Here is a 26,510-nt window from a genome sequence, read left to right as displayed (position 1 = left end):
AATGATTGGTAACTCTTCGTTATGTATTCTTACAGAAGCTTTTGTAAGTTTGTGTGAGAGTGTGTATGTGCACTTATGAAAGTATATGTAAACATATGTTTGTATGTGTGTGTGTGTGATATATATTTAAAATCAAAACCTTAGTTTTTTAACAAAAATTCAATCTATGACAAGTAATTCTTCAGCTTACTTTGTTGTTTTTGTTGTTTTATTTTTTTCTTGGCTTTGCTAGGAAGAACCAATTAACTTTTTAATGATGTGCTTCTTTTGATCATGGACAATTTCTGTGTAATTGTACCTCAAAGTATTCTAGAGTATGAATAACATGACTCCTACTACCCTAATTCTTTATATTTAGATTGCTTATATTTCTTTACAGTTTAAAATAGTGCTGTGGTAATTATCTTTGTACATACTTTCTCATGTGAGAGTATTGCAGTAGATTAAGATCTTTGAGTTGGAATTGCTGGCTCAACAGGTATACACATTTAGGTACTGCTCTACAAAAACTAAAAGTCAGAATTAATTTACTTTCCACATGTGTGTGACAGTCATTCCTTTCTTTTGTTGCTTTTTTTTAAATTCAGAAATTGAATTATATGATGGTATTATATGATCATGGAAAGTGAAGGAGCTTTGGGAGTCAACCTGCCTTCATTTTTATTTTACAAATGAAGAAGCTAGGACCTCAAAATATAATGATTTATCAAAAGCCATGGTTAATGAGCCAGAATGCAGATATGAACACAAGTCTCCTGACTGCAAGTTCATTGTGCTTTACAGCAGGGCATAGTTAGCTTGTCACAGATAAAGAGTGGCAATCTTATTTTACCATGTTCCCCTTAGATGGGAGGTAGGGAGGTGCTGCAAGAAATTCCCATGTTTACTATGAATGCTGTAGCAGAATGTTAACTGTAACACTAAAAGAATTAATAACTAATTTTTTTGAAATAGAGATATTCTAAATATTACATTGTAAACCATTTAGTATTTAATAAACTATTAGAAAATTATTTATTATATCTAACCCAAACTTGGTTTCCTATTGTTTGTAATTAAAATGTATATCCTGTTTTGAGCTGTGAAGTTTATGCATGATGCAAAGAGAGAAAGAAAAGTTGAACTTTATTTGGCTTTTTGAGTAGAGAATTACTACTCTGGGATTAGGTGAAATCTTTGAGATTATATCTTTATTTTACTGCCGTGTAGTGTTTTCAAACAATACAATTTAAGAATAACTAGGTTTAGTCTCTCACATTTACTCCGGTGACCCTGAGTCAAGTGACTCAGTTCTCCTGCATCTGTAATACAACGAGTGAATAAGCTCTCCGGGGTGATTAAGTTCTCATTATGTAAGATCCTGCGTTTACAAATCTACATGAAAAAGCAAGTATGAACATTTATAGAACTAGTTTCTAATGTCTACCCCCAAACCACATTTTCTACTTAGTACCCGAATCTACCTCCACTCATTCCATCAAAGGTCTTGTAGAGAGGTCTCCAGATAATTGTTGGATTGCAGCATTCTAATGCAAATTTAGTACAAATGAATTGCAAAGATTCCTTGTAGAATTCGAAAAAGAAAAAAAAAAAGTAAGATTTCATTAAGTTAGTGAGAGTGACATTAGGGAATCCTCAAATCGCACACACACAGAAAGGATATCAGAGAGTTAAGCTAGTTAATAATTGCAAAAGTAAATGTTAAAGAAACACAAAAATCATAATATCCTGTGTGATTTAAAAATAATGATGATGATTATTATTTATTTTATAATTAATACTTGATTTTATTATCAAGTATTTAAGAAGGGCCTTTAGGAAATCTGAAAGACTTGCCAAACTAACTCTATAATAATTGCCCTGTCAAAGCCAAGCAAGAAAATAATGGTATCTTATTGCCATCATATGGTGTTGACAGAAAGTTTATACAAAGAAACAAAATGACTCAATTCTCTTTTCATTTTAATGGAAGCTACATTATGTTCCAATAGTAATTTAAATTTTATTAAGTATAACATCATTTATTTTCATATATTTTTATTTCTTTTGCTCACTTTGGGTTTAATTAGCTTTTTTAAATTTTTACTAGTTTCTTAAAATGGAAACATAGGTCATTGATTTCAGACTGTTTTTCTTAATAAAAGTGTTTAATGCTATACATTTTCCTCTAAACACCACTTTTGCTAAATCTTATACATTTTGATTTGTTTTCATTTTCATCTCGTTCAAATATTTTTTATTTTTTATGTTTTTTCTTTGACCCATGGGTTATTTTAAAATGTTGTTTAATTTCCAAAAATGAGGAAATTTTCCAGATATCTTTTTGTTCTTAATTTCTAGTTCAATTGGGATTTGATCTAAAAATGAACTCCTTGTGATTCTAATCCCTTAAAATGTATTGACACCTGTTTTATTGCCCAGGATATGTTCAATCTTGGTGAATGTTCCATATGCACTTAAAAAGAATTTGTATTCCATTATTGTTAGATAGAACATTCTACAAATGCCAGTTAGTTCCAATAGGTTGATAGTGATGTTCACGTTTTCAATATGGTTACTGAATTTCTGTCTGCTTGTATTAATTACTCAGAGTATTGAAATAATTAACTATAATTATGAAGTTATCTGTCTTTACAGTTCCATCAGTGTTTGCTTTATGTTGAAGCTTTTTAGTTTCAGTGTTTAAATCATTTACATTTAATTTAATGAAAATACAGTTGGCTTTAAATCTAGCAGTTCACCATTGCTTTGTACTTATCTATTTGTTCTTTCTTTGTTTTATTTTCTTTTTTTACCTTGATTTGGGTTGAATTTTTTTTATAATTCCACTTTTTTCTCTAATGTTAGCCATGCCTCTGTATTTTTTTTTCTTTTTAGTAATTGCTTTAGGTTGTTGGTTCCTGAACTGGATTCCTCAGACCAGCATCAATTGGAATCTTGTTAGAAAAGCAAATTCTTGAGCCCTATCCAAGATGTGCCAAATCAGAAACTAGGGATGGGGAGACCTAGCTATTTGTGTTCTATGAAGTCTCTAAAATGATTCTGATGAAGCCAAAATTAAAGAAACATTGTTCTAAGTTTACAGTATACATCATTAGCTTATCACAGCCTATTTTATTTTTTATGTTTATGTTTATGTTTATTTTTTGGAGACAGAGTATTGCTCTGTTGCCCAGGCCAGAGTGCAGTGACATGATCTAGATTCACTGTAACCTTGATTTCCTGGGCTCAAGAGCTCTTCCCACCTCAGTCTCCTGAGTAGCTGGAACTACAGTTGCATACCACCATGCTTAGCTAATTTTTAAAATTTTTTGTAGGAATGGGATCTCACTCTGTTGGCCAGGCTGGTACTTTGAATAATATTGTAACACTTCATATACTTCCATTTCTTCCATCCGTTTTGCTATTTTTGCATTCATCTTACATATACATATGTTATAGTTCTCATTATTAGTATTTTTTGTTTTAGACATCTAGCATATATTAAAAATATTAGAAATTAGACAAAATAAATATTTTATATTTACTGACAGATTTTACTATTTTGGTGTCCTTCTTTCCTTTGGTTGATTCAAATTTCTATCTAATTTTATTTTCCTACTTCTTGAGTAGTTTTCTTTAGTGTCCTTTATAGTGCTGGTTTGCTGACAATTCTTTCAGCTTTTGTTTGTATACAGTTTTTATTCCATCTTCATTTCTGAAAAATTATTTTTGTTTGGCATCAAATTTGCTTGATATATAATAGTTGATGTCTTGATTTATATTTTAGTACTTTGAAGATATCACTTCATTGCCTTCTGACTTGCATAGTTTATGACAAAAAGTTCACTTTCATTCTTATATTTCATTCTTATATTTTCTGTTGATGATTTGTAATGTGTCTTTTCCCCCAGTCTGTTTGGTTTTATGTTTTTCTTTTTGTCACTCGTTTTTAGTATTTTATTATCAATTGCCTAGGTATAGTTTCCTTTGTGTTTATTCTCCTTGAGATTTAATGAGATCTTTTATTTTTTTTTTCTTCTCCCTTGGTCTTCTCTCATGTTGGACTGCAGTTACATGTATTTTTGACTAGTTGTTTTGACTAGTTGGTATTGTCCCACAGGCTACTTATGCTCTGTTGTTCTTCTTTTTTTTTTTTTTTTTTCAGTTTTTTTCTCTGTGGGCTTCAATTTGGATAGTTTCTAATGCTTTTTCTTCAAGTTTACTTTTTCTTCAGCAATGGCTATTCTTTTATTAACTCATCTAGTATATTTATCATTTCAAATATTGCATTCCATCTCTAGAATTTATGTTTGGTCCTTAAAAATATTCCATTTATCATCTCATCATGATTATGCTTTTCTTTGAATATATGAAGTCTGTGTATCATCACTGTTTCAGTGATCACATCTGTCATCTCTATCATTCTGAGCCTGTTTCTGTTGAATGCTCTTTCTCCTTGTATTAGTTTGCTAGGGCTACCATGGCAATATACCACAGACTGGTGGATTAAACAACAGCAATTTATTTTTTCATAGTTCTGGGGGCTGAAAGTTTAAGATCGAAATGCAGGCAGGACTGGTTTCCTGAGATCTCTCTCCTTGACTTGCAGATGGCTATGTTCTTGATGCCTCTTCAGGTGGCTTTTTCTCTGTGCATGCACTTCCCTGGTGTCTCTTTTTGTGTTCAAATTACTTCTTATAAGTACACCATTCAGAATGGATTAGGGCCTACCCTAGTACCTTCATTTTAACTTAAATTGCCTCCTTTAAAGCCTTATCTCCAAATGCAGTCACATCCTGAAGCACTGAGGATTAGGACTTCAACCTATGGGCTTTGGATGGGCAGACTTCAGCCCATAACACTCTTAGTTATAGTTCATACTTTCTTGCTTTTTGAATTCCTGGTACTTTTTTGTTGATTTCTGTACATTTTAAAGTTTAAATGTTAGGTGCCAAATTTTGATTTATTTATTTTAATAGTGTTGGACTTGTTCTGACATGCAGTTAAGTTACTCGGGTTCAGTTTGATCTTTACAAGTCTCACTTTTAAGATTTGTTAGTGGAAGTCCAGAGCAGCCTTCAGTCCAAGGCTAATTTTACCAATATCCCCTCTACTCCTTGCAAATAAGGTGGTACGTTTCTGAGAATACAACCCATTGCCCTGTATTTATAGGACTTTCTATTCTGGTGTGTGTGAATACAAATTATTTGCAGTCCTGTGTAAACTCTGGCAATTATTTGTCCTGTTGATCTCTGATAGCTCTTTACTCACATTCATGAAGTTTCTTATCATATATGAACTGATATTAATCAAAGACTTGAGGATTCTCCTCTACCAATCTCCGAGGCGTCTTTCTGTGGATCTCCCTTCCCTTCCATATTCTGCTCCACAAATTCCAGCTGTTTGGGCCTTAATGAACTCCGTTCTTTGTCTCCTCAGTGTAATCACCAATCTTTGCTGGAGTTTCCCCTGTCTGCTGCAGCCAGTAGATTGCCTCCAGGCAATAAGCAAAGAGAGTGACTGTGCTTAGCTTGTTTTCTTCCCTTTTCTTAGGGATCATAGTTCCATGCTACCTATTATTCAGTGTCCGAAAATACTTATTTCATCTATTTTGTTTGCTTTTTTTCTAGATTTTTAATGTAAGAGGGTAGATCTACTCCCTATTACCCCATCATGGCTGCAAGTAAAATTCTATTTTCACAGCTTTTAGTTTTGTTTTTCAAGGTAAAAAGTTTTAATAACTTTTTTTCAGTATTTACTATTAATTTTTGGTACCAATTTTAATGGATTCAATGTCTTTTGTACAGTGCAAGTTATTCTGACATAATTAAGACATACTGGATTTTCCCAAGATATGAGATGAAATATTAATCATTTTGACATCCTAGGAAGAGTCAAATGCAAATCAAACTTGGGAAGAAGGTCAATTTGAAATATTATTTATTTCCTGGGATTTATTTAGTCTATTTGTTAGAGATACGTATTATTTAACTACTAAAATTTTATATTAGAGAATAATAAAAACTGCTTGAAATTTGTTACCATTATTGCAGTGCATAAATAAAAAAGAACTAGATGAATATGTTTTTTGTTTTACTGTGAATATAAATTAGCCACTTAAAATTATTATTTCAAATTGGTAATATCTTTTTTCTTTCCTTCCTTATTCATCACTGCTTTTGCAAATCCATGTAGGAATTTTAGATAACTATGTGTAAAGTGTCTAATAAAAGAAGAATGTACATAGTCCAGTGTGGACTGAACATCTATTCAGAAGTCACCTGTTTAGCAATTGACATCTATCAATTGCTGCTCTTAATGAGGTTGCTGGTTTCACCAATGACAAGTCATGAAAAGACTAAGGCAAACTGATAAATCTCTACCTGATAATAAGCATATTTGTGCTCATAGGTACATTCTTTGAATTATCCTAAATTCTAGAATGAAAAGTATGAGGTAAATAAAATATTTTCCTGGTTGACATTTACATTTGGAAATAATTAGAAAATTGTTTTCAATATGTAAAATAGCAAGAAATCGACTTTGTTAATACTTTAAACCATGCTCATAAAGCATACTTCTTGTCATGTTCTGCCTAATTTTACACCTGATTTTCCATTTTCTCTGCTCTTGTTCTAGGAAAACAGTTGGTGTTTTCTGTTGTGGACCCAATTCACTATCCAAGACTCTTCATAAACTGAGTAACCAGAAAAACTCATATGAGACAAGATTTGAATACAATAAAGAGTCTTTCAGCTGAAAACTTTTGCCATGAAGCAGGACTCTAAAGAAGGAATGAGTGCAATTTCTAAGACTTTGAAACTCAGCGGAATCAATCAGCTGTGTTATGCCAAAGAATAGTAAGGTTTTCTTATTTATGATTATTTAAAATGGAAATGTGAGAATGTGGCAAGATGACCGGTCACATTACATGTTTAATCTGGAAACCAAAGAGACCCTGAAGAATATTTGATGTGATGATTCACTTTTCAGTTCTCAAATTAAAAGAAAACTGTTAGATGCACACTGTTGATTTTTATGGTGGATTCAAGAACTCCCTAGTGAGGAGCTGAACTTGCTCAATCTAAGGCTGATTGTCGTGTTCCTCTTTAAATTGTTTTTGGTTGAACAAATGCAAGATTGAACAAAATTAAAAATTCATTGAAGCTCAAATTCCATTTTCTATGTTGTGTATAAACAGAGTAGCTTTAATTTGCAAGCACTCCAGGCAAATATATTAGATGTTTGAAAACACAGCACAAGACTCTGTATTGATACGGGTACTTTGTGTCAATATCTAATCGTCTCCACTACTTATGCTAATACCTCTATTTGATATCTGAAGACTATATGCTAACTGAACCTTCCTCAAATGTTGTTATAGTATCTATTTTTATATATTTTTTTCTTTTTATTCCTCTCTCTAGGGAAATATGCCTTCCCTTAGCATGCATTAGACATAATGATTTAATAGGTCCCTTTCATCTTCATTTAAATCTATCACTATTGCATGGTAATGAAAATATTCCTACTATAAATTATAAAGGTATATATATATATATATATATACATACATATACTAATAACTTTTTCCTTTTTTCAGCATTTTTGTCTCTATTATTATTATTGTTTTTTTCCCAGGTAGGGTTTGTCTTAGGCTGTAGCCTCTAAGGATAGTTAGTTAATTTGCACTTTGAGACCAAAGGACATCATGTGTGTCAGTAGGGACTGAATATAAGATTTATCTCCTTTGCCACACATTGGTTTAGGATGGAGATATTGAAAGTCTAGTCATATTCCTGAACAGTAAAACCTGTATTTTACCTTTTAAGTAAGAGGAAATATGATATTCTTATTCAAACTTAAGTTTAGAATCCAGAATATTACTGTCGCACTTTTTGGTATCCTGAGTTTCCATAGGGAACTATTGGGTTTAAAGTCACTGTTGGAACTACACTGTGTGATCTTATAAACTTATGTTCCCTGGCTATCATATTCTTGGCTCAGAACAATATTTCCCATTACTATCTTAAGAATTAAGGCATTCATGGCTCACGCCTGTAATCCCAGCACTTTGGGAGGCCAAGGCAGGTGGATCACGAGGTCAGAGTTCAAGACCAGCCTGACCAAGTTGGTGAAACCCCATCGCTACTAAAAATACAAAAATTAGGCGGGTGTGGTGGCGGGTGCCTATAATCCCAGCTACTCAGGAGACTGAGGCAAAGAATCGCTTGAACCCGGTGGGCGGAGGTTGCAGTGAGCCAAGATTACACCACTGCACTCCAGCCTGAGTGCCAGAGCAAGATTCCATCTCAAAAGAAAAAAAAAAAAAAAAAAGAATTAAAGCATTCATACAGTTTAGTGATTTTGTTTAATAGTCAGCTATCAATTGCTATCAAATATAACACTGCTGAAATCAGCAGTGTGACTTACCTTGCCATTGTTAAAATGTTACATAAAACATAACATGATAGATGCTAAGGCCTTTTCTTGCTATAATTCACCAATAGCAATCAAGCATGCTAACCCATACTGAATGATATTTACTTGTAGATATTTCTTCCTTTCCTTGAAATTCTCCTTTCTGTGGAAAGAAGATGAACCCAAAAAAGTGATAGGAAATGTGGAATGCTCATGCAGATTTAGCTCTGAAGGCATATTTAATAACTAGTATGTCTTGACAACAGTCTTTAGATTAAAAAGAATTTTCATGGAAACATTTAACAGAAAGAACTAGTAAAAAGACACTTTGAGTTAGTCCAGGCTTAATATGCAATACTGACTCTATACTGATCATAATTTATTTATGTGATTATATTAATAGACCTAATTTCATTAAAACAGGTAGAAGATTTTTCAAAAGAAAGATGATGTTTCAAAGCTGGTCTGCCATTCTAGATGAGCCTCCTTGCTTATTTAAGTTCCAGTAGGTGTTCAAATGTTAAATGTTAAACATAGGTCATCTTTGCTTCTGCAGGGCTTCATCTTGCATGTTTAAGAGAACTTTGTTTTATTTTGAGGGATTATTTCTCTGGGGATCATTCTTATAATACAAGCCTTAAATCACTAATTTTAGTAGCAATAAATGTTAACATTGAAATGGTGTCCTTGAAATTTCTATAAGCTCACTATAACTTTAGAACAAATAAAGCAGCAACATTTGTTCACAAGGTGATGCAAGTTTAGGAAACACACTCTGCTTGTCAGGAATTAGCATTTGCACCGGCCGTGGTGGCTCACACCTGTAATCCCAGCACTTTGGGAGGCCGAGGCGGGTAGATCACTTGAGGTCAGGAGTTGAAGACCAACCTGGCCAACATGGTGAAACCCCATCTCTACTAAAAATACAAAAATTAGCGAGACATGGTGGTGGGTGCCTATAGTCCCAGCTACTCGGGAGGCTGAGGCACGAGAATCACTTGAACCGGGGAGGCAAGGCCGAGGTTGCAGTGAGCCGAGATTGCGCCACTGCACTCCAACCCTGCCCTGGCAACAGAGTGAGATTCTGTCTCAAAAAAAAAAAAAAAAAAAAAAGGAATTAGCACTAGCATGAGAAGCCTTAGGAATCTGAGTTCTGGAACTATCAATGTTGTCGCAGGCTAATGGTGTAACTAAGTCAAATTACTTCTCATACATAGACTAAAATGTATCATTTTATTAATTTTTGGATAGTGTATCCTTTTGAGAATCTGATTAAAATGCTTAGCATGACATACAGCACATCCCTACAATTTTGGGGAACCTACAAACACACTCCAGAAAGAAGCACACCTGTTTAAGAACCTCTAAACAAAATGGCTATTGCTATAGGTCTTTCTACTCATACACCTCTTTTCTTTTTCTTGTCTTTTTTTTTTTTTTTTTTTTTTTTTCTGAGACAGGGTCTTCCAGCCACACTGGCATGCAGTGACGTGATCTCAGTTCACTGCAACCTCCACCTCCTGAACTGAGGTGATCCTCCCATCTCAGCCTACCAAGTAACTGGGACTGCAGGCACACGCCACCACACCTAGCCAATTTTTGTATTTTTAGTAGAGACAGGGGTTTCACAATGTTGACCAGGCTGGTCTCAAACTCCTGGGCTTAAGTGATTCTCCCACCTTGGCCTCTCAAAGTGCTGGGATTACAGGTGTGAGCCACCACGCCTGCCCCAAACTACCAATTTCTATAGGATTATACCAAGACATTTATTTTGTGGACAAGGGCATTCTCTTTATATGTTCCCAAACAGAGAATTCAATAGGACTTTCCATCGGTTTTTAATCTTGCTGTATCACCTGATTTATCCAAGGGAAGGCTATAATTTTTAAATATAAATAATTCTAAAAAACTATGATTCATACACATACACTCATACATATATACTACATAAATCCATACATATACATACCTACAATTGGGACTTCATTTGCTTTTTTAAAAATTTCAAGTTAAAAGTGAAATGCTTGATAGTTCTTCATTCAGTGATGTTAAAATGCCAGTTGGGTGACTGTCGTAGTATAGGCATTTAAAACAACAGCATAAAAGCAATGTAGACAAGGAACAGGCTGAATCAATTTAATCTACACAGCCATGTGATTGATAAACCCACAAATCAGTGTTTACTTGGAGCATTCACAGCGGGTGATGGATTTAAATTATGAGCCATTGTTAAAGAGATTCACTGGAGGCAAATGGACTGTTGTCATTAACAGATAATGCTAGTGATGAAGAATACTCATTATATAAAAGAGAAGAAATTTTAAGAAAAAATGTTTTGATTCTTAAGGATGGTTATACTAGCCAAAAAGTGAGTTTTCTAAACAAACCAAGGGGAACATTTTTAAGTTGTTATTCACTTTAAGAAGTTTCCTTTTCTTGTGCTAGCTAGGACTTTTTCCATATACAGTTATATTGTTGCATATAAAATACTGAAGGTAAGAGTAGTCTTATTTTATGATTGGGAAAACTGAGACCCAAAATTGCTACAAGTCATCTATTGAGTTTGTAGCAGAGCTGAGACTGGAATTCAGTTATTTTTATTTATTTATTTATTTATTTATTTATTTATTTATTTATTTATTTTTATCTATTTTTTTTTTTTTTGAGGCAGAGTCTCGCAGTGTCGCCCAGGCTGGAGGGCAGTGGCGCGATGATCTCGGCTCACTGCTAGCTCTGCCTCCCAGGTCCACGCCATTCTCCTGCCTCAGCCTCCGGAGTAGCTGGGACTACAGGCTCCCACCAGCACGCCCGGCTAATTTTTTATACTTTTTTTTAGTAGAGACGGGGTTTCACCGTGTTAGCCAGGATGGTCTCCATCTCCTGACCTTATGATCCGCCCGTCTTGGCCTCCCAAAGTTCTCGGATTACTGGCGTGAGCCACTGCGCCCGGCCTGGAGTTCAGTCTTTTTAATCTCTTCTACCAAAAGGCTCTTCACCTCCCCATGAAATCTTCATCTAATAAAAATATCTTGCGCTGTGAGTTTGAATCTCCCTGTTAAACCCTATTTAGTGTCATGTGGAAAACATGATACTGAGTGTTAATTCCAGATTCAGATTCAGAAAATTATACTCTTCTTACGAATCTATCTTCTTATTCTAAATTTGTTAGTCTTGTATGTTTTGCCTATTAAAAACCATTTTCATATACCTGTTTTTAAGTATGATAATTGTGGTAAAGGGATTGTGATCTCCAGAGTTTTGCATTGGAGAAATCTGTAATAGTGTAGTTTCTAGGAAATGCTAATAATATAATTTTAAATTCAAGTTCATAGATGAAAATTATCACTTCGCCAGCTTTCTAACCACCCAGGAAAAACTGGTGTCAAAACAAATGTCTATTGTTCACTACTCACATGACCATCACTCACTTTTTGTCCAGGAGAAAAGAGTCAGCATTTTGTAAACTAGTGAGACAGGAAATAAATGAAATCAAATGTAATGAGATTGGCATTTACTTCAGCCACCTCAGGACAATGAGAACTCACTGTTATTTCTCTTCTAAATATCCTCTCTATTGTGCTAACTTTATTATTCTATTTTGTAAGACTATTTATTCTATTGTATACTATTATATTCTTTATTCTCAAAGGACAGAATTGCAAAGACTAGCTGAACTAAGTTTTCTAAAGAGAAAAAGCAGAAAACATCTAATTAGGAAAGAGGGGTTTATTACAAGAGAAAAAAAGGCCATGTGGATCTTTTATAAAAATTAGCAGAAAGTTTAATGTTGCTTTAGAACGGAGACCAACAACCTGATGCAAAGTGTTAAAATTCACATTTTGCAACTAGGAAGGGCAAGAAATGTCTCATAGGAGGAATAAAAATTGTCAGAGAAAGCAAAATCATTTAACACATCAGGACGTAATAATGTTTTTCCTTTTATAACTCAAAAGATGCTTAAATACATGGTAAACTGGCTATTTCTCTGGTTTGGAAGAATGTGAAAGAATGTGATGTTTGGCTAGATTTTAGGGAACTTTTCACATTTTCACTGACATTAGAATTTTAGCAAGAAACTTTATCTTAGATTAAAATTACATCTAGGTTCTTTAAGAAATAAAGCCTTGACGAGCTGCTATTTGACCTAGAGAAGACCCCGACACTTAGATGAGAGCCAGCACTGCAAAATACTCTAATATACATAGCAATAAAGAAGGCCAGGATGCCATGCATTGCTTTAGTCACATACACAATGCATTAAAATTCTGTCATTGCAAGGTCATATTTCACAACCGTTATCCTTTCACCCAGGGAATGAAAACCTTCTTAACAATTGTAGACATTGAGATACACACATTGTCTCTGTTGTAACATAAAAGTATATATATTTACTTATAACAGCATATTCACTTGAACCTAGTATCAATTTAGTATGACTATGTAATTCATTTTAGTGGTGAGAAATATCCACAGTGCATAAAATGGGAGCTTTGCTTACTGGCTTAAAAATTTACTGCAGCCAACACATTGGCTAAAGACAAAGCTGTTAAATTTTCTAGGATTTTATCTGCAGCTGAACCTCAAAGGAATGTAAAATACCTTACCGCATGTATGTTGGAACATGACCTGGGACTTACCCTACACTCTGTGATTAGATGTGCTGCACAGTTTATTCTTTAGATTCCCAGGGACTAACAGGTTTAGGAAAATACAATCTCTTCAGTCAGTGTGGCATGTTTAATGGCAGAACTGGGTGCCCACCAGGTGCAATTATACCTTTATTTAAATATGACAATTACCTGCTTACGAAAAGGCGTTAGCAGGAGATTATCTTTTTTTTCTCTCTCTTTTCATTAAAATTTATTTTAAGGCCAGGCACTGTGGCTCACGCCTGTAGTCCCAGCACTTTGGGAGGCTGAGGCGGGCAGATCATCTGAGGTCAGGAGTTCGAGATCAGCCTGGCCAACATGGTGAAACCCCGTCTCTACCAAAAATACAAAAATTAGCTTGGCATGGTGGCAGGCAGCCATAATCCCAGCTACTTGGGAGGCTGAGGCAAGAGAATCACTTGAACCTGGGAGGCGGAGGTTGCGGTGAGCCAAGCTTGGCCATTGCACTCCAGCCTGGGGGACAGGAGCGAGACTGGGTCTCAAAAATAAATAAATAAATAAATAAATAAATAAATAAATAAATAAATAAATAATAAAAAAAATTAAATTAGAGGTGGGAAAAGTAGAAATCACTTTAAAAATTAAGCATACAATTGGATGACATGCTGTTCTACCCTGAGAGCGTGCCAGTGTTACCATTCTATTCAGCCACATTCAATGGTTATGGAGTAAATAGGCTTCTGAGAGAGAAATCAGAAAATTTGGAGCCTTCATCCCTGAAATATATTAGACCACTTACATAAAAATGGGAATAATATCTACCAGGGATGTAGTGTGGCAAAAATGTGGAAGTGGGAGGAGAAGTGTGGTGAAGAGAGAGATTTCCTAGGCAAATCTCCCTTAGTAGACTTTTGATGACAGAGTAAAAATCAAACACTGTTGTAAGAAAGTAAAACTCAAGCTTTTATGAGTTGCAGTCCATTGTACCTGAAAGATTGATTATTTAATTTTATTTTCTGGGCGAGTAGAGAAACACACACAGCAAACCAGCACGACTGTCTGTCTTCGTTCTGCTCCCCACAAAGTCTTTTGTTAAATCTAGTATATGCTTTCTGAATTCCTCTTAGCTAGTTTTGGTCGGGCCCAATATGGCTAGAGATAGCTGTACTGACTTATGAAAATTAAGTTAGGAATTGCAGAGGGTAGCATAAGTTATCCCACTTATTTAAGATTTAATGGAGGAAAATTTAGATGTTTATGAGATGTTCTACTGAATTAAATTCAAGACCTATGTCTTATCACTAGAAATCCTTCTATTTACAAAAATGCAAGACGTTTTATCTGCTTTTTTTTTTTAGATGGGAATAAAGTAAATGTATAGCTTTCTTACTCTTACTGGAGATATTTTACATTATGGGTTTTCATCAAATCTCATGTTATTTTGTAGATTTTTATATTTAAATAATGTGTGTGTGCATGTGTGTATTTTTATGGTGGATTATAAAAAAAACTCGAGTGAAAATGAAATTCTAGAATAATGCTTAGTAACACCCTCCAGCTTTCATAGCATTCAACAATTTCGGGTTTGCAATTAGAGAAAGTGTAGTCCTCCCATCCAAGTGTGAGATGCTCAGCAATCCAGGTTTGGCATTTGATCCTTGTTATCTAGTTAAATGGAAGTGTGGCATTATACAATGCTGAAGAGAAAGCACTAAATCAAATTCAATATTCATAAATAATTGAAAATATGCATATATTTATATATAATCTTATTCCTATAAAGTTATAGTATGTATAAAGTCATAGTATGTAGGAAAACCTTTATTGCTTTAGAACATAACACAGTGCTTACAACTGAAACAAATAAAATTGGTTCAAACATACTTAAAATCTCTTTTCATTGGGAATTACGCACTTTTGGCAATAATAATCAAGAATTTTCTCTAGGATTTTGAGAACAGCATAGTGTTGTTTTCATCCTAAAGAAGGATCAGTCTTACATGTGAAGATAATAAAAAAGTAGTATTTAAGAACTGCTCCTTTGAAACACTTTGAAGGTGTTCTAATTTCTAAGCCACTCAACGCTTCTCTAATTTTCCTTACAGCAGGATATGTAATTGGAAATGATAGGATTCTGATATTTAAATTTAACATGCTGGGTTTGGGATTTTGGTTTTATTTTTGGTTTGTTTTTTGTTATTATTTTTAAATCTCATAATTGTGCCCAGTAAGATAGGAACATTAAATATTTATATAATTTTAAAATATTAAATATATATATATTTGCACAGAAAATTAATAAAACATACTATGTTCATTATGAAGTTTAAATGTTGAGTGTTTATGTTTGACCACTTAGGAGTCAATTTTACCCAAACATTGAGTATACCGTACATATTTACACACATGTAAAAAGTCCTGCTTACAGATTTTTGTTTATTTTATCCAGCACATCATAATCTCCCTTTTTTGAAATCTTCAAATTACGTAAAATAAAGAATAATAGTAGAGTTACTGTCAAGTAACATTTACCTGACATTTACCAAGGTGGGATATGAACCATTTGCCATAAGCCCTGTCCTAGAGACCAGTGTTCTGATACCATCTGAAAACTAGTTTTCCTGTTAGTAAAATGCATATCAGACTTTTTTCTAAAAATGCTCTCTGAGAATCATTATAGCTTGTGTTTCTATGTTGACTTTGACTCTCAGTAGAATTGATAATTTTATAGTGGATAGGATGAGTAAAAATGCTTCAGTATATAGGACTGTGGGCACCTTTAGGTCCTAAGATATGCCTAGGCTATACCAAGTTGAAATGCATTCCTGCATCAGCAGCATGAACATATATTTGCTGGTTGGGCATGGTGGCTCACACCTGTAATCTCAGCACTTTGGGAGGCCAAAGTGGGTGGATCACCTAAGGTCAGGCATTCAAGACCAGCCGGGCCAACATGGTGAAACCCCATCTCTACTAAAAATACAAAATTAGCCGGGCGTGGTGGTTCACGCTTGTAATGCTAGCTACTCAGGAGGCTGAGACAGGAGAATCACTTGAACCAGGCAGGTAGAGGTTACAGTGAGCTGAGATTGTGCCATTGCACTCCAGCCTGGGCGACAAGAGTGAAACTCCATATGAAAAAAAAAAAAAAAAAAAAGAAAAAGAAAAAAAGAAAAAGAAAAAAGAAAATATATTCGCTTCAGAATACAAGACATTATATTATTGACGTTTCTAAATATATGCTCTTTACATTAAATTATTGGCCATTATTTTCTTTTAGAGTCATTTATGGATTAAATTAGATGCCACTGAGCTCTAACTTACAGAGCTTTTAGAAGTAGTGACTTGTTTTGTAGGGTTTAAGCAGGTTACTTTACTATGTGGTACTGCATTTTTCCAATCAATTCCTACCATATTGCAGTCTTTCAAGTGATTTATTTTCAAAGAGTCTGCTTTCCTGAGATGGTGTCTTGCCCCATGTATTTCACCAAGCTGTCATACATTCTGTAATGGGTATTTCAATAGGTCAAGTTCAAATGCATTTAAAAGGCAAGATTAGCAGTTACGTGCTTGCATTCGCTATGTGCACTATTTGCTTTGTGTCACAATGGGGTCATGAGTGCATGCTTTAATAGCACAAGCGTTGTAAAATCACTCATCAGCAGCAGCCAGCGAGAGAATAACACAAAAGATCATTGGGGAAAAATATTTGAAGGATGCACAAATCAGAGAGGCATTGATGCAAATCTCAGTTCTGAAGACTAACAGTTTCTCTGAAACGTCTTCCCTTATTCATATTGATTCACCTGTCAGGAATGTGTCTGCTAGGGCTAAAAAATATGAAAATATGTGACAGTAAAAGTTTCTCATCAGACTTTTTATTAGGCAAGAAAATCTCTGAGAAATCTTTACAATTGGCTTGTGTTGCAGAGGCCAAGTTTGCAGCTTGCTGATAAATGTGTAATCAACTGGGAGATGTAAGCATACATGCCAGAATTGGCTTTGCATTTCAGATATAGACCCAAATATAGTGTGAAAAAATACACTTAGAGTAACTGCTAATTATGACAGATTCCAAATGCACATGCATTTTGACAAGGTGATTTCTGAAATTAAATTTGTGTTTTATTTTGATAAAAGACTTTAATGGAGGTTTTGACTGGTAAATAAACTCAGATTTCAAGATTTTTAAATAGCAGCCTCTGTGCCTTGGTTTTCTCTTACAGTGATCGTAGGAAGTGGTTTGTTTAGTTATTTATTTTAAATATCTAATGGGACACTTGGGAAATATTGAGGGCATAGTTACCTTATACCTGTTTTCCAAAGCAGATTGAAACAAAATATCTAGTAATATATATTATGACCTTGTGGGCATTGTTAAGCCTTGTCTTTTGGGGCAGTTGCCCCTTCCCTTTAACCCTTATCTACCAGTAACAGGAAGAGTGCTTCAAATTAGAGCTAACAGACAGACAGAGCCCTGAGAGCCACAGCTATACCTTGAAGTTGTACTATGACTACATCTTTTGTTTTGTTTTCTAATATAAACTCTTTTCCTCACCTATTTCCTGGAACCTAACTTTAACCTTGAACCTTGTTTTTCCCTGTTGGTTAATAACCCAGCTACAGACTTTAAGACCCAAAGTTCACTGCCACAATTGGCAAAAACCTATTTGTTTGGGTTTTTGGATTAATCCAAGCTCTGAGTTTGTCTGTTCCCAATTCAGCGCTTGAATTAGCCTATTATCCTTGATTCTGAGTTTTTCCCTGCCCCAGGGCTCAGAGGAGTCATTGACGCACTGGCCCTGCCCAGTCACAGCCCCTTCTGTGCCCATGGTTGCTATAGCTCCCTGACGTGCACAATGTGCTGCAGAACCCGGTGACTTTATGGTAGATAGAGGTTCTTTGTGTATGAAGTGATGTTTGAAGTGGAGTCAATTCTCATTATTTATGGTAGTTTTGTTCTATAAAGTTGCCACACAGACTGAATTAGTGAATAACAAACCATTACTCTCAGATAGGCTCCCGCGAACCTGTGATCAAATTTCCATCAATCTTTTAATATATAACCTTGTATATGTGTGATTCTTTTTAAAGACACCTTATTTAATATATATTGTTGATTAATTAACATTGAACTCATCCCTGGACAAAGTTTATCTACCATATATATATATATATATATATATATACCATCATATATATATATGTGTATATATATACATATATATGTGTGTATATATATACATATATATGTGTATATATATATATATATATATATATAATCCACAAGACAAGGAGATAGACTTTTTGTTTTATTCTGACAAAAGACTTTAATGGGAGGTCCTTAGGAACACTAAACAAAACTTCACTACACTTGGGGCTCAGCTGGGAATGTCAACCTGGAGAGACAAATGTTTGGCTGCTCTGCTCATGGCTGCAAATAACCATGAAAGTGCAGCAGGTATTAATTTGGGGGGTCACAAAAATTTTTAGCAAGCAGGTGATTTGCAAATATGGAATCTGCATACAATGAGGCTTGACAGTATCTATTTTTTCTAGGTGTGGTAAATGGGAAGGAAGATTCTGCGACTTTTTATATCTTTAGTTTTTATTCTTCACTTACTGGTTTTGAACCAACTTCGGCATTTCTGTAGGAGACAGAGATGCTTTTCTATTTTGATTGGTCGGCCTTTCCTCTTGTCCCTTTCTTTCTTCTGCCTTCAAGAATAGAGAATAATAATTTGGACAGGGTGTGAAATTTTTATTGGTCCACATTTATTAATAGCTATGATTCTTGTGTGTAAAGGATTACACATATATCTGTGTGCAGGAAAAAAATTAATACACCAGGCCTGAGACTGATATCCTTCTTAGAAAAGTGTGCTTGCAGGCTTGTCTCTTGGCTGGCATTTGGGAACTTGAAATTTCAGGACAATTCTGATTACCCTAAATGATAACAATGAATGAATGTTACAAAACTTTTGTGCAAACAATAAGGTTTATACTGAACACCTGCTTTTTTTCTGGGACTCTGGAACTTTGATAAGTGCTGGGCAGGATGCCTATGTGATGAACCTCCAATAAAAACCTTGGGCACTGAGTGTCTAAAAGAACTTCCTTTATAGACAACACTTCATGCATGTCACAACTTGTTGCTGGAGGAATTAAGTGTCTCCTGTGCGACTCTACTGAAGAGGACTCTTGGAAGCTTGTGCCTGATTTCCCCTGGACTTCACCCCACACACCTTATCCCTTTGCTGATTTTGCTTTGTATTCTTTCTTTGTAGTAAATCATAGCTGTGAGTAAAACTATACTGAGATCTTGAGTATCCTTAGAGAATTAGTAAACCTAGGTGATACTGGGCACCCCGACACAATTTGCATGCCTTTTAGTACCTTCATCTCTCATTGTCTTTTGTCCCTGGGAGAAAAGTGGATGCAGGACCTTATCCCATATTCTCATTCTCTCTTCCATTTCTTCTATGCCATACATATGGTAGACTGTCAGTGAGGTTGCTTTCATCTTTGTTGTGCTTCTTTTCTCTCTTTGCCTTCCTTTCACAGTTTGATAGACTAAGGGTGGTAAGTGCCCCAGATTTGGAGTCATTTTTTTCTAACCATTGAAAGTTTCACTTGAGACTATTGCTTAAGTCTTGTGCACCAACCTAGCTTTAGCAGAGAACCCCAAACTAAAGTTAGTCACTGACATTGCTGTTAATAGAACCTTCTCTCCCCTTTGCATATTGTTTACTGTATATTCCTCTGTCAGTTCCCTAACACAAAACAGAGGTGATTGGCAGGGCAGAGTTAAAACATTATAATATCACCAAAGCCCTAATATTCCTTGCTTTTTTCTCTGCTCATTTTTCTACTCAACCCATCTCCTCCCATCTTTTTCCAAAGTGGATTGTGGTAGATGTCATCTGTGTTGGTAGAATTAGCTTTTCCAAAGTCTTCTTTCTTGTCTTAGTAATCTTTCCTGCATTCTCCAATCTATCTCATTTCATTGAATCTCATAATTCCAACCTTAACCTAGACAACAGGTTATAGTCCTAGGAAAAATAGAATATACCTCATCAGCTGTTCTTTATGATGGTTTTATACACTACCAGTGATGAGTTTTTCTTCCAGTCTTTATTTTTTTAAATTCAGAATAAACAGTTTACCTGAGACAGCAATCTTAAGGTCAATACATGACACAGTGATGCTGCTTCAATTGCTTGTCCAGGAGCTTTTAGGTTTCTGTCAAGATGATGGCTGATGATTTCTTTTAATTGACCTTATAGATTGATATCTTTCTGGACCTATTGAATTCCAGAACTGACCATATAATGTGGTGGTTACAGTTTCTTCTGAGACCAACTCTCTAAAATGTAAAGTCATACTGCTTGAGTTAAAATCCTGCCTGCACCAGTGTGAGCTTTGTTACCTTGGACAATGTTTTAAAAATGATTATCTGCTTTAGTTTTTTTATCTGTAGAATGAGGGTTACACGAGTCAATAAGATGTAAGGTGTCTAGGGTCACAAAGTAAATTCTAAATGCTATTAATAATGATATTTTACTAATTAGACAAAGATGAATTTGAAAGTCAAGGAAATAGTATGGATAGAACGAAGGATGAGGATGTAAAATCAGGAATGTATGATTAAAAGTCCTGGTCTCTCCATTTTACTAGTTGTGTGACTTTTGGAAGTTCTCTGTTCTTCAAGTGTCCTCCTCATTAAAATTGAAATAATATACTCATGTCCAGTGTGTATATGACAACTATATGTCAATTATATAGTAATAGTGATTGAGTTATGTCTAACATAGAAAAGATAGAAAGGCATCTATTATAATAATTATGAAAGAAATTGGGCCAACCTGAAGAAATAATGTAGTGAACTATGGATAGTTTATTTTTTCTATATTAAGAACTTATTTACAAAAGTGTGTTTTTAAAATATTTTTCAGAAGTGATTACATTTTCATCATAATTTCATAGGTATTTATCAGCTTGCCTGTCACCTCCAGTAAGTGTGCGTTTCTTCAAAGTAGTACATGCTTTTAGAGTCTTAATCATCTTTTCACCCCTGAGTTCTAGCAAAATTTCTGATTTTCAATAAGTTCTCAGTAACTGGTAAATTAAATGTAATTCTCATTGTGTTGTTATACCTAAAAGCCATGCCTAATAGGAAATATTGAGTATTGTTAGGGGTACTTAGAACCATAAAAAGAATCTTAATAGTTTTCCTTAAAAATATTATAAAGAAAAACTAAATGGAAACAGTTAATTATGTATATGATCAACACATTACTTTTTAGTACTTAAAAATTAGGTAATATTCTATTTAGAGAAAAGACTAGTTATTAGTCTAGTTAAAAAAAAAGAAAACTTAGGGAAAAATCAGACTTTCAAGTTGAATGTGAATTTTGATTTTTCCTCTCTATTATTTATGTCACTAAGTCCTCTTAATTTTCTCATTTTGAGGTTTCTCACATCTGTCCTTTTCTCCTTCCATGGCCACCATCCTAGTTTTAGAGATAATTTAACACCAGCTAGTTAATTCATTTCCTAATATAGAGCAGCATTAAATTCAAGACTGCTAACATTAGACTACCAGCAATAAAAAACGTTTTTTCCATGTGTACTTGTAAATGTTTTTCATAAAAATTTTAATATCTATAGCTCCTGGTCTTCTTTTTTACTTCATGTCTGTGCCTACACTCAAAATATTTTTAGGCATCAACTAAGTATGTACCTTAATGAAGTTTTACAAGATGCACACCCCGGTAACCTGTAGTTGTTTGACGGGCAGGAAAGCAGGGTTTCTTTTCTAGAAAAGCTACGTTATTATAAAAGGACACAAACTTAAAATTCTCAACACACTCTTTTGGTGTTGGCCTTCAAACCTTGATTTAAGATACACCAGTCATTTGAATAACCAGAAAGATCAGTTTAAATGTAATTATTTCCTTGATTTTTCCTTGATGCTACTACCAGATACATATACACACATTAAACAATCACACACACCTGGCGGTAATCTATACCAACACGGTATATTGGAAAATCTATGAACTTTGAGTTAAGCCGTAGGTTTGGATCTCAATTTCATAGTGGCAGCATGACTTTGGGCATGCTACTAAGCCTCTTAGCGTATCAGTTTCTTTATCTTGCAAGTGACGATAATAATAAATTCACAAAATTTTAGTGACAATGCAATGAGATCAAATATGTAAAATACCCAGATCTTGATACATATTATAAAATTCTCCGTAAGTATTAAGTCCATAAAATCTTTCATCTTTCATAACTCTTCTTCTATAGCCCTAAGCCAAATCTATCATATTTTTATAGGTTGGGAGTATAAATATTTCTTATATTTCTTCCTAGGCTGAAACCATCTTAAGGGCCAGAACTTCTTTCTAGTTACTTCTGTAGCCCCACATATCTTAGCCTGGTATTCTAATTTCAACTCATGTTTCGTCCATTGATATCTGAAAATAATTTTTTTGAACCAAACTATTTTTATGAATTATTCCAGTATTGCCTATTATTAATAACTTTTCTTTATGATCTATCATGCTATGGAAGCTTTGATGGAAATGTTCACCATCTCCATCTAAGAACATTGTCTTTTAGAGTCACTGAAAGATTTATCACATCAGCATGCCTTCAACTCGTACTGAGGATTTTTCTCTAAGTCGTTCCCACTTCTCGGTGTCACCATGTTTACCAGTTTGGGTTCTCTATTTCCTTTTAGTTGAAGTATTACCTAGTTTAATGCAACCTGGACTTCTTTCAGAGCTATCAGCAATCTTCACTTTTTGGAAGTCCTTGACTTACTGAAGTGAGGGCTAGATCTTATTGTTTGTTAAGCATAAAATATGTTTATTCTGTTTTTACTTTTCTCTATTTGCTTAGATTTAATTTTTGATGAGTTTCACTGTCATTCTTCCATTTAATATTTATCCTATTCTTACTATGGACCAGACATTGGGAATATAATTTCTCAAAATTAATGCAGAATTTATCTTCATGAAATTTATTATCTAGTGGAAAGGGATTCATTGAATTTACTTGCCAAAGTACTGAAAGTAAGTTGCAGAATAACATGAAATAAAACTGGAAAGGCAGGCAGAGGCTAAAACAGGAGGTCTTTGTTGAGGATTTGGAATTTAACTGGAGAGAAATATTAAGCTTCTGAAGTGTTATAAGCATCTTTTTAAGTGGTCACTTTAATTGCTCTGTGGATTAGAAGAAGGCAAGTGGGGGAGTTAGAATTAAGTTAAGTGGCTATTGCAGTAGTTTCAACAACAGAAGATTATGACTTAGTCTAGAACTGAAATAGAGAGATTGCTGTGATGTGACAGTGAGGGCACGTTAGAATGAAGTAGAGACATGCCAAAGTCATTGCATATTGCAGGCAGAAATAGGACTACTGCAAATAGATTAGATGTGTGGGTAACTATATCAGAGAAGACTTCCAAGTTTATTGCATGAGAAATAACCTGGGTACAGGTGCCATTTATTAAGTTGTGGAAGTTTGGATGAGAAAGTAATTTTTTTCAATAATTTTTAGGGGTACAAGTAGTTTTTGGTTACATGGATAAATTGTATAATGGTGAAGTCTGGGTTTTAAGTGTACCCCTCACCCAAATAGTATACATTATACCCAACAGGTAACTTTTTTATCCCTCACCCTGTTCCCATCCTCCCACCTTCTGAGTTTCAAATGTCCATTACACCACTCTATATGCCTTTGCATAGCATATGGCTTAGCTGTCATTTATTAGTGAGAGCATATGGTATTTGGTTTGTTCCTGAGTTATTTCACTTAGAATAATAACCTCCATCCATGTTGCTACAAAAGACATTATTTCACTGAGAATTGATATTTAGGATGATAGTAAGAGTTCACTTTTAGATGTGTTCAGTTTTAATTCCTGTAAAATATTTAAGTAAATTTTTAAATAAGCAATTGGATATATCAATCAGAAGCTCTAAGATGAAGCTTGGACTAGAGATATAAACTTGGGAGTCATCAACAATTCTGGAATTTTAGAAAAGAATACTTAAGCAGGAAGTAGAATGGAAAGATGAGAGTGATAAGATCATCCACGTGTAGTGGATGCTCTGCTGTACTGAACAGATTGTTCCTTAAGGACCAAAGCATTCATTTCCCCCAGCTACTGTTACTGTTGGCTGCTGATTGCTCATAGCTGAGTCCCTCTTCAAGAACTGTGCTCACAGAAGGGAGTCTCTGGCCTGAGTCTCTTGCCTGGGGCAGCTCAAATGCAATGACTAGACAATGTGGGAAAACAAATACTGAAGCTCCTGGCTTTGATGTGGGACAGTTCTAAAAGACCATCCCAACTGCAGATAGCTGTTGGATCACCTGAGACTTCTGGGGAACCTTAAGACTACTGGTGCCAAAAGTAGTCTTAGGAAGCATTCTCTGAAATAGGATTTTGCTGCTGGATAATCCACCAGTTAATTGGCAATGAAAACTCCATCACTAGTAGTAGTTGGAATACGGATAGCTCCTAGCATGACATAGTGGGCAATTGTTAAAAACTTTACCAGTATTAACTAGAATGGGCTTATAGAAGAATTGAATGCACCTGTAACTAAAGCATAATTTAGGGATTTGGGAAGTTCAAAGGAAGTGGCTTTTGTTGAGTGCTATTGATACATTGACGCTGAAAAATGACAATGAAAGTTTAGGGGTGACTAAAATGAATTGTGAACCCAAGGGATCTACAATTTAAGCTGAAATGTGGAGCTTAATCCATTGGAAAGTCTTTTAAAAAGGGTTTTGACCTTTCTTTGTCAAAGAAACTCTCACCTGTGCATTAGCTCATGTCCTTGAGGTTCTAGTTTCAGTCAGCTTATCTTCCCTTCCTGTTTGTTCTACAAAATTCAGACTGGTTTAGTCAACCCCTATAATTATGTGAGACAAATTTCTTATAAAAAGTTTATACATATGCTTATATGTATGTTTATATGTTTGTATATATATTCATATTTCTCCTAGCTGCAGAGCTCCCCATAGGGTGGGCTGAAGCCTCTACTACATTGCTTTTTCTCTTCCTTTCACTCCATACTTCTCTTACGCCATTAGAGATATTAGTTCTGCAAGCATTTTTCCTTTTTTTCTTTTATTATTTCCTTTATTTGAATTTTTATTTATTTATAATCATGGAATAGAAGTGCAATTTTTGCTACATTGACATAGTTCATTGTGGTGAAGTCAGAGCCTTCAGTGCATTCATTACTGGAGCAATGTGCATTGTACCCACCAAGAAACCTGCCATTGTCCATCCTCCTCCCACTCCTCAACCCCGTGGATTCCTCATTGTCCATCATTCCAAACTCTGCGTCCATATGTACACACTATTTAGCTCCTACTTATGAGTGAGAACAAATTTTACAAACACTTTCTAAAAACTACCTGCATGCAAACATCTGCCTTAGAGAACCCAAACTGAAAAACCTTCAACATCTAGAGATAGAAGAGTTGAACCTTTTGGAAATGCCAAGAAGGAAAAAGCAGACAGGAAGAAAACGCCTACAGGTGAGTTACTGCTCAGAAACCATAAGGAAAGAGTGTTTATGTAGAAGACAGAATCAAGTTAAATGAGTACCAAAAATGTCATCTAATTTGTCAGTATAGACACCTTTGGTGACCATGGTAAGGAAAAGTTTCCATAGAGAGGCAGAACAGAAAACAAATTGAAGTGTGTTAAGTAGTCAGTAAAAGACATAGTAGTAAAGACCACAAATATAATCAGCCTTATTAAGAAGCTTGGCTATAGAAAGAAATAGGGCAAAAGCTGAGTGGAAACTCAGCTTTTTTTTATTTTGGCCTTTCTTGGTCAAAGAAACTCTCACCTGTGCATAACTTATTTTAGCTCATGTGCTATTAATGGAGAGTGATTTTTCTTTCTTAAGTTAAGCATATCTGAATGCTGAAGCATTAAGGACCCTACAGTATGGGAAGGGTTGAAGACACAGGGAAGAATGAGGAAAATTAGTGAAATAAAAACTCAGGAATTTCAGAAGGGTTGGGTTCCTGAGCTTGCAAAGAGACGGGTGTTCCATAGGAAGGACACTTAATGGCAACAGTGAGTGATATGGTTTGGCTGTGTCCCCACCCAGATCTTATCTTGAATTCCCATGTGTTGTGGGAGGGACCAGTGGGAGGTAATTGAATCATGGGAGAAGGTCTTTCCCATCCTGTTCTCGTGATACTGAATAAGTCTCACGAGATCTGATGGCTTCATAAGGTGGAGTTTCCCTGCACGAATTCTTTCTCTTCCTGCCACCATCCATGTAAGATGTGATTTGTTCTCCTTGCCTTCCTCCAAGATTGTGAGGCCTCCCCAGCCACATGCAGCTGTGAGTCCACTTAAACCTCTTTCTTTTGTAAGTTGCCAACTCTCAGGTATGTCTATATCAGCAGCGTGAAAATTGACTGATACAGTAGGGAATAAAAAGAAGGTCAATAAA

At 34.9% G+C, this 26,510-nt stretch overlaps 1 protein-coding gene across 3 annotated transcripts in view; it reads left to right on the top strand.

Moving 5' to 3' along the window:
* Positions 1–26,510, top strand: part of NOX4 (NADPH oxidase 4) — a 214,223-nt gene that overhangs the window by 157,873 nt on the left and 29,840 nt on the right. For 2 of the 3 annotated variants that reach the window (XM_034933513.3, XM_063608227.1), the window contains one exon: positions 6,622–7,160. In XM_034933513.3, the coding sequence (XP_034789404.3) occupies positions 6,622–6,742 (121 nt within the window). In that variant the 3' untranslated portion in view covers positions 6,743–7,160. Of the gene's footprint in view, positions 1–6,621; positions 7,161–26,510 lie in introns of those variants that run through there. The other variant, XR_010113373.1, reaches the window with a different exon arrangement.

This window comes from Pan paniscus, chromosome 9 (assembly GCF_029289425.2).
Source record: "Pan paniscus chromosome 9, NHGRI_mPanPan1-v2.0_pri, whole genome shotgun sequence".
Classification (NCBI taxonomy): domain Eukaryota; kingdom Metazoa; phylum Chordata; class Mammalia; order Primates; family Hominidae; genus Pan; species Pan paniscus.
This window is presented reverse-complemented; position numbering and strand designations above follow the sequence as displayed.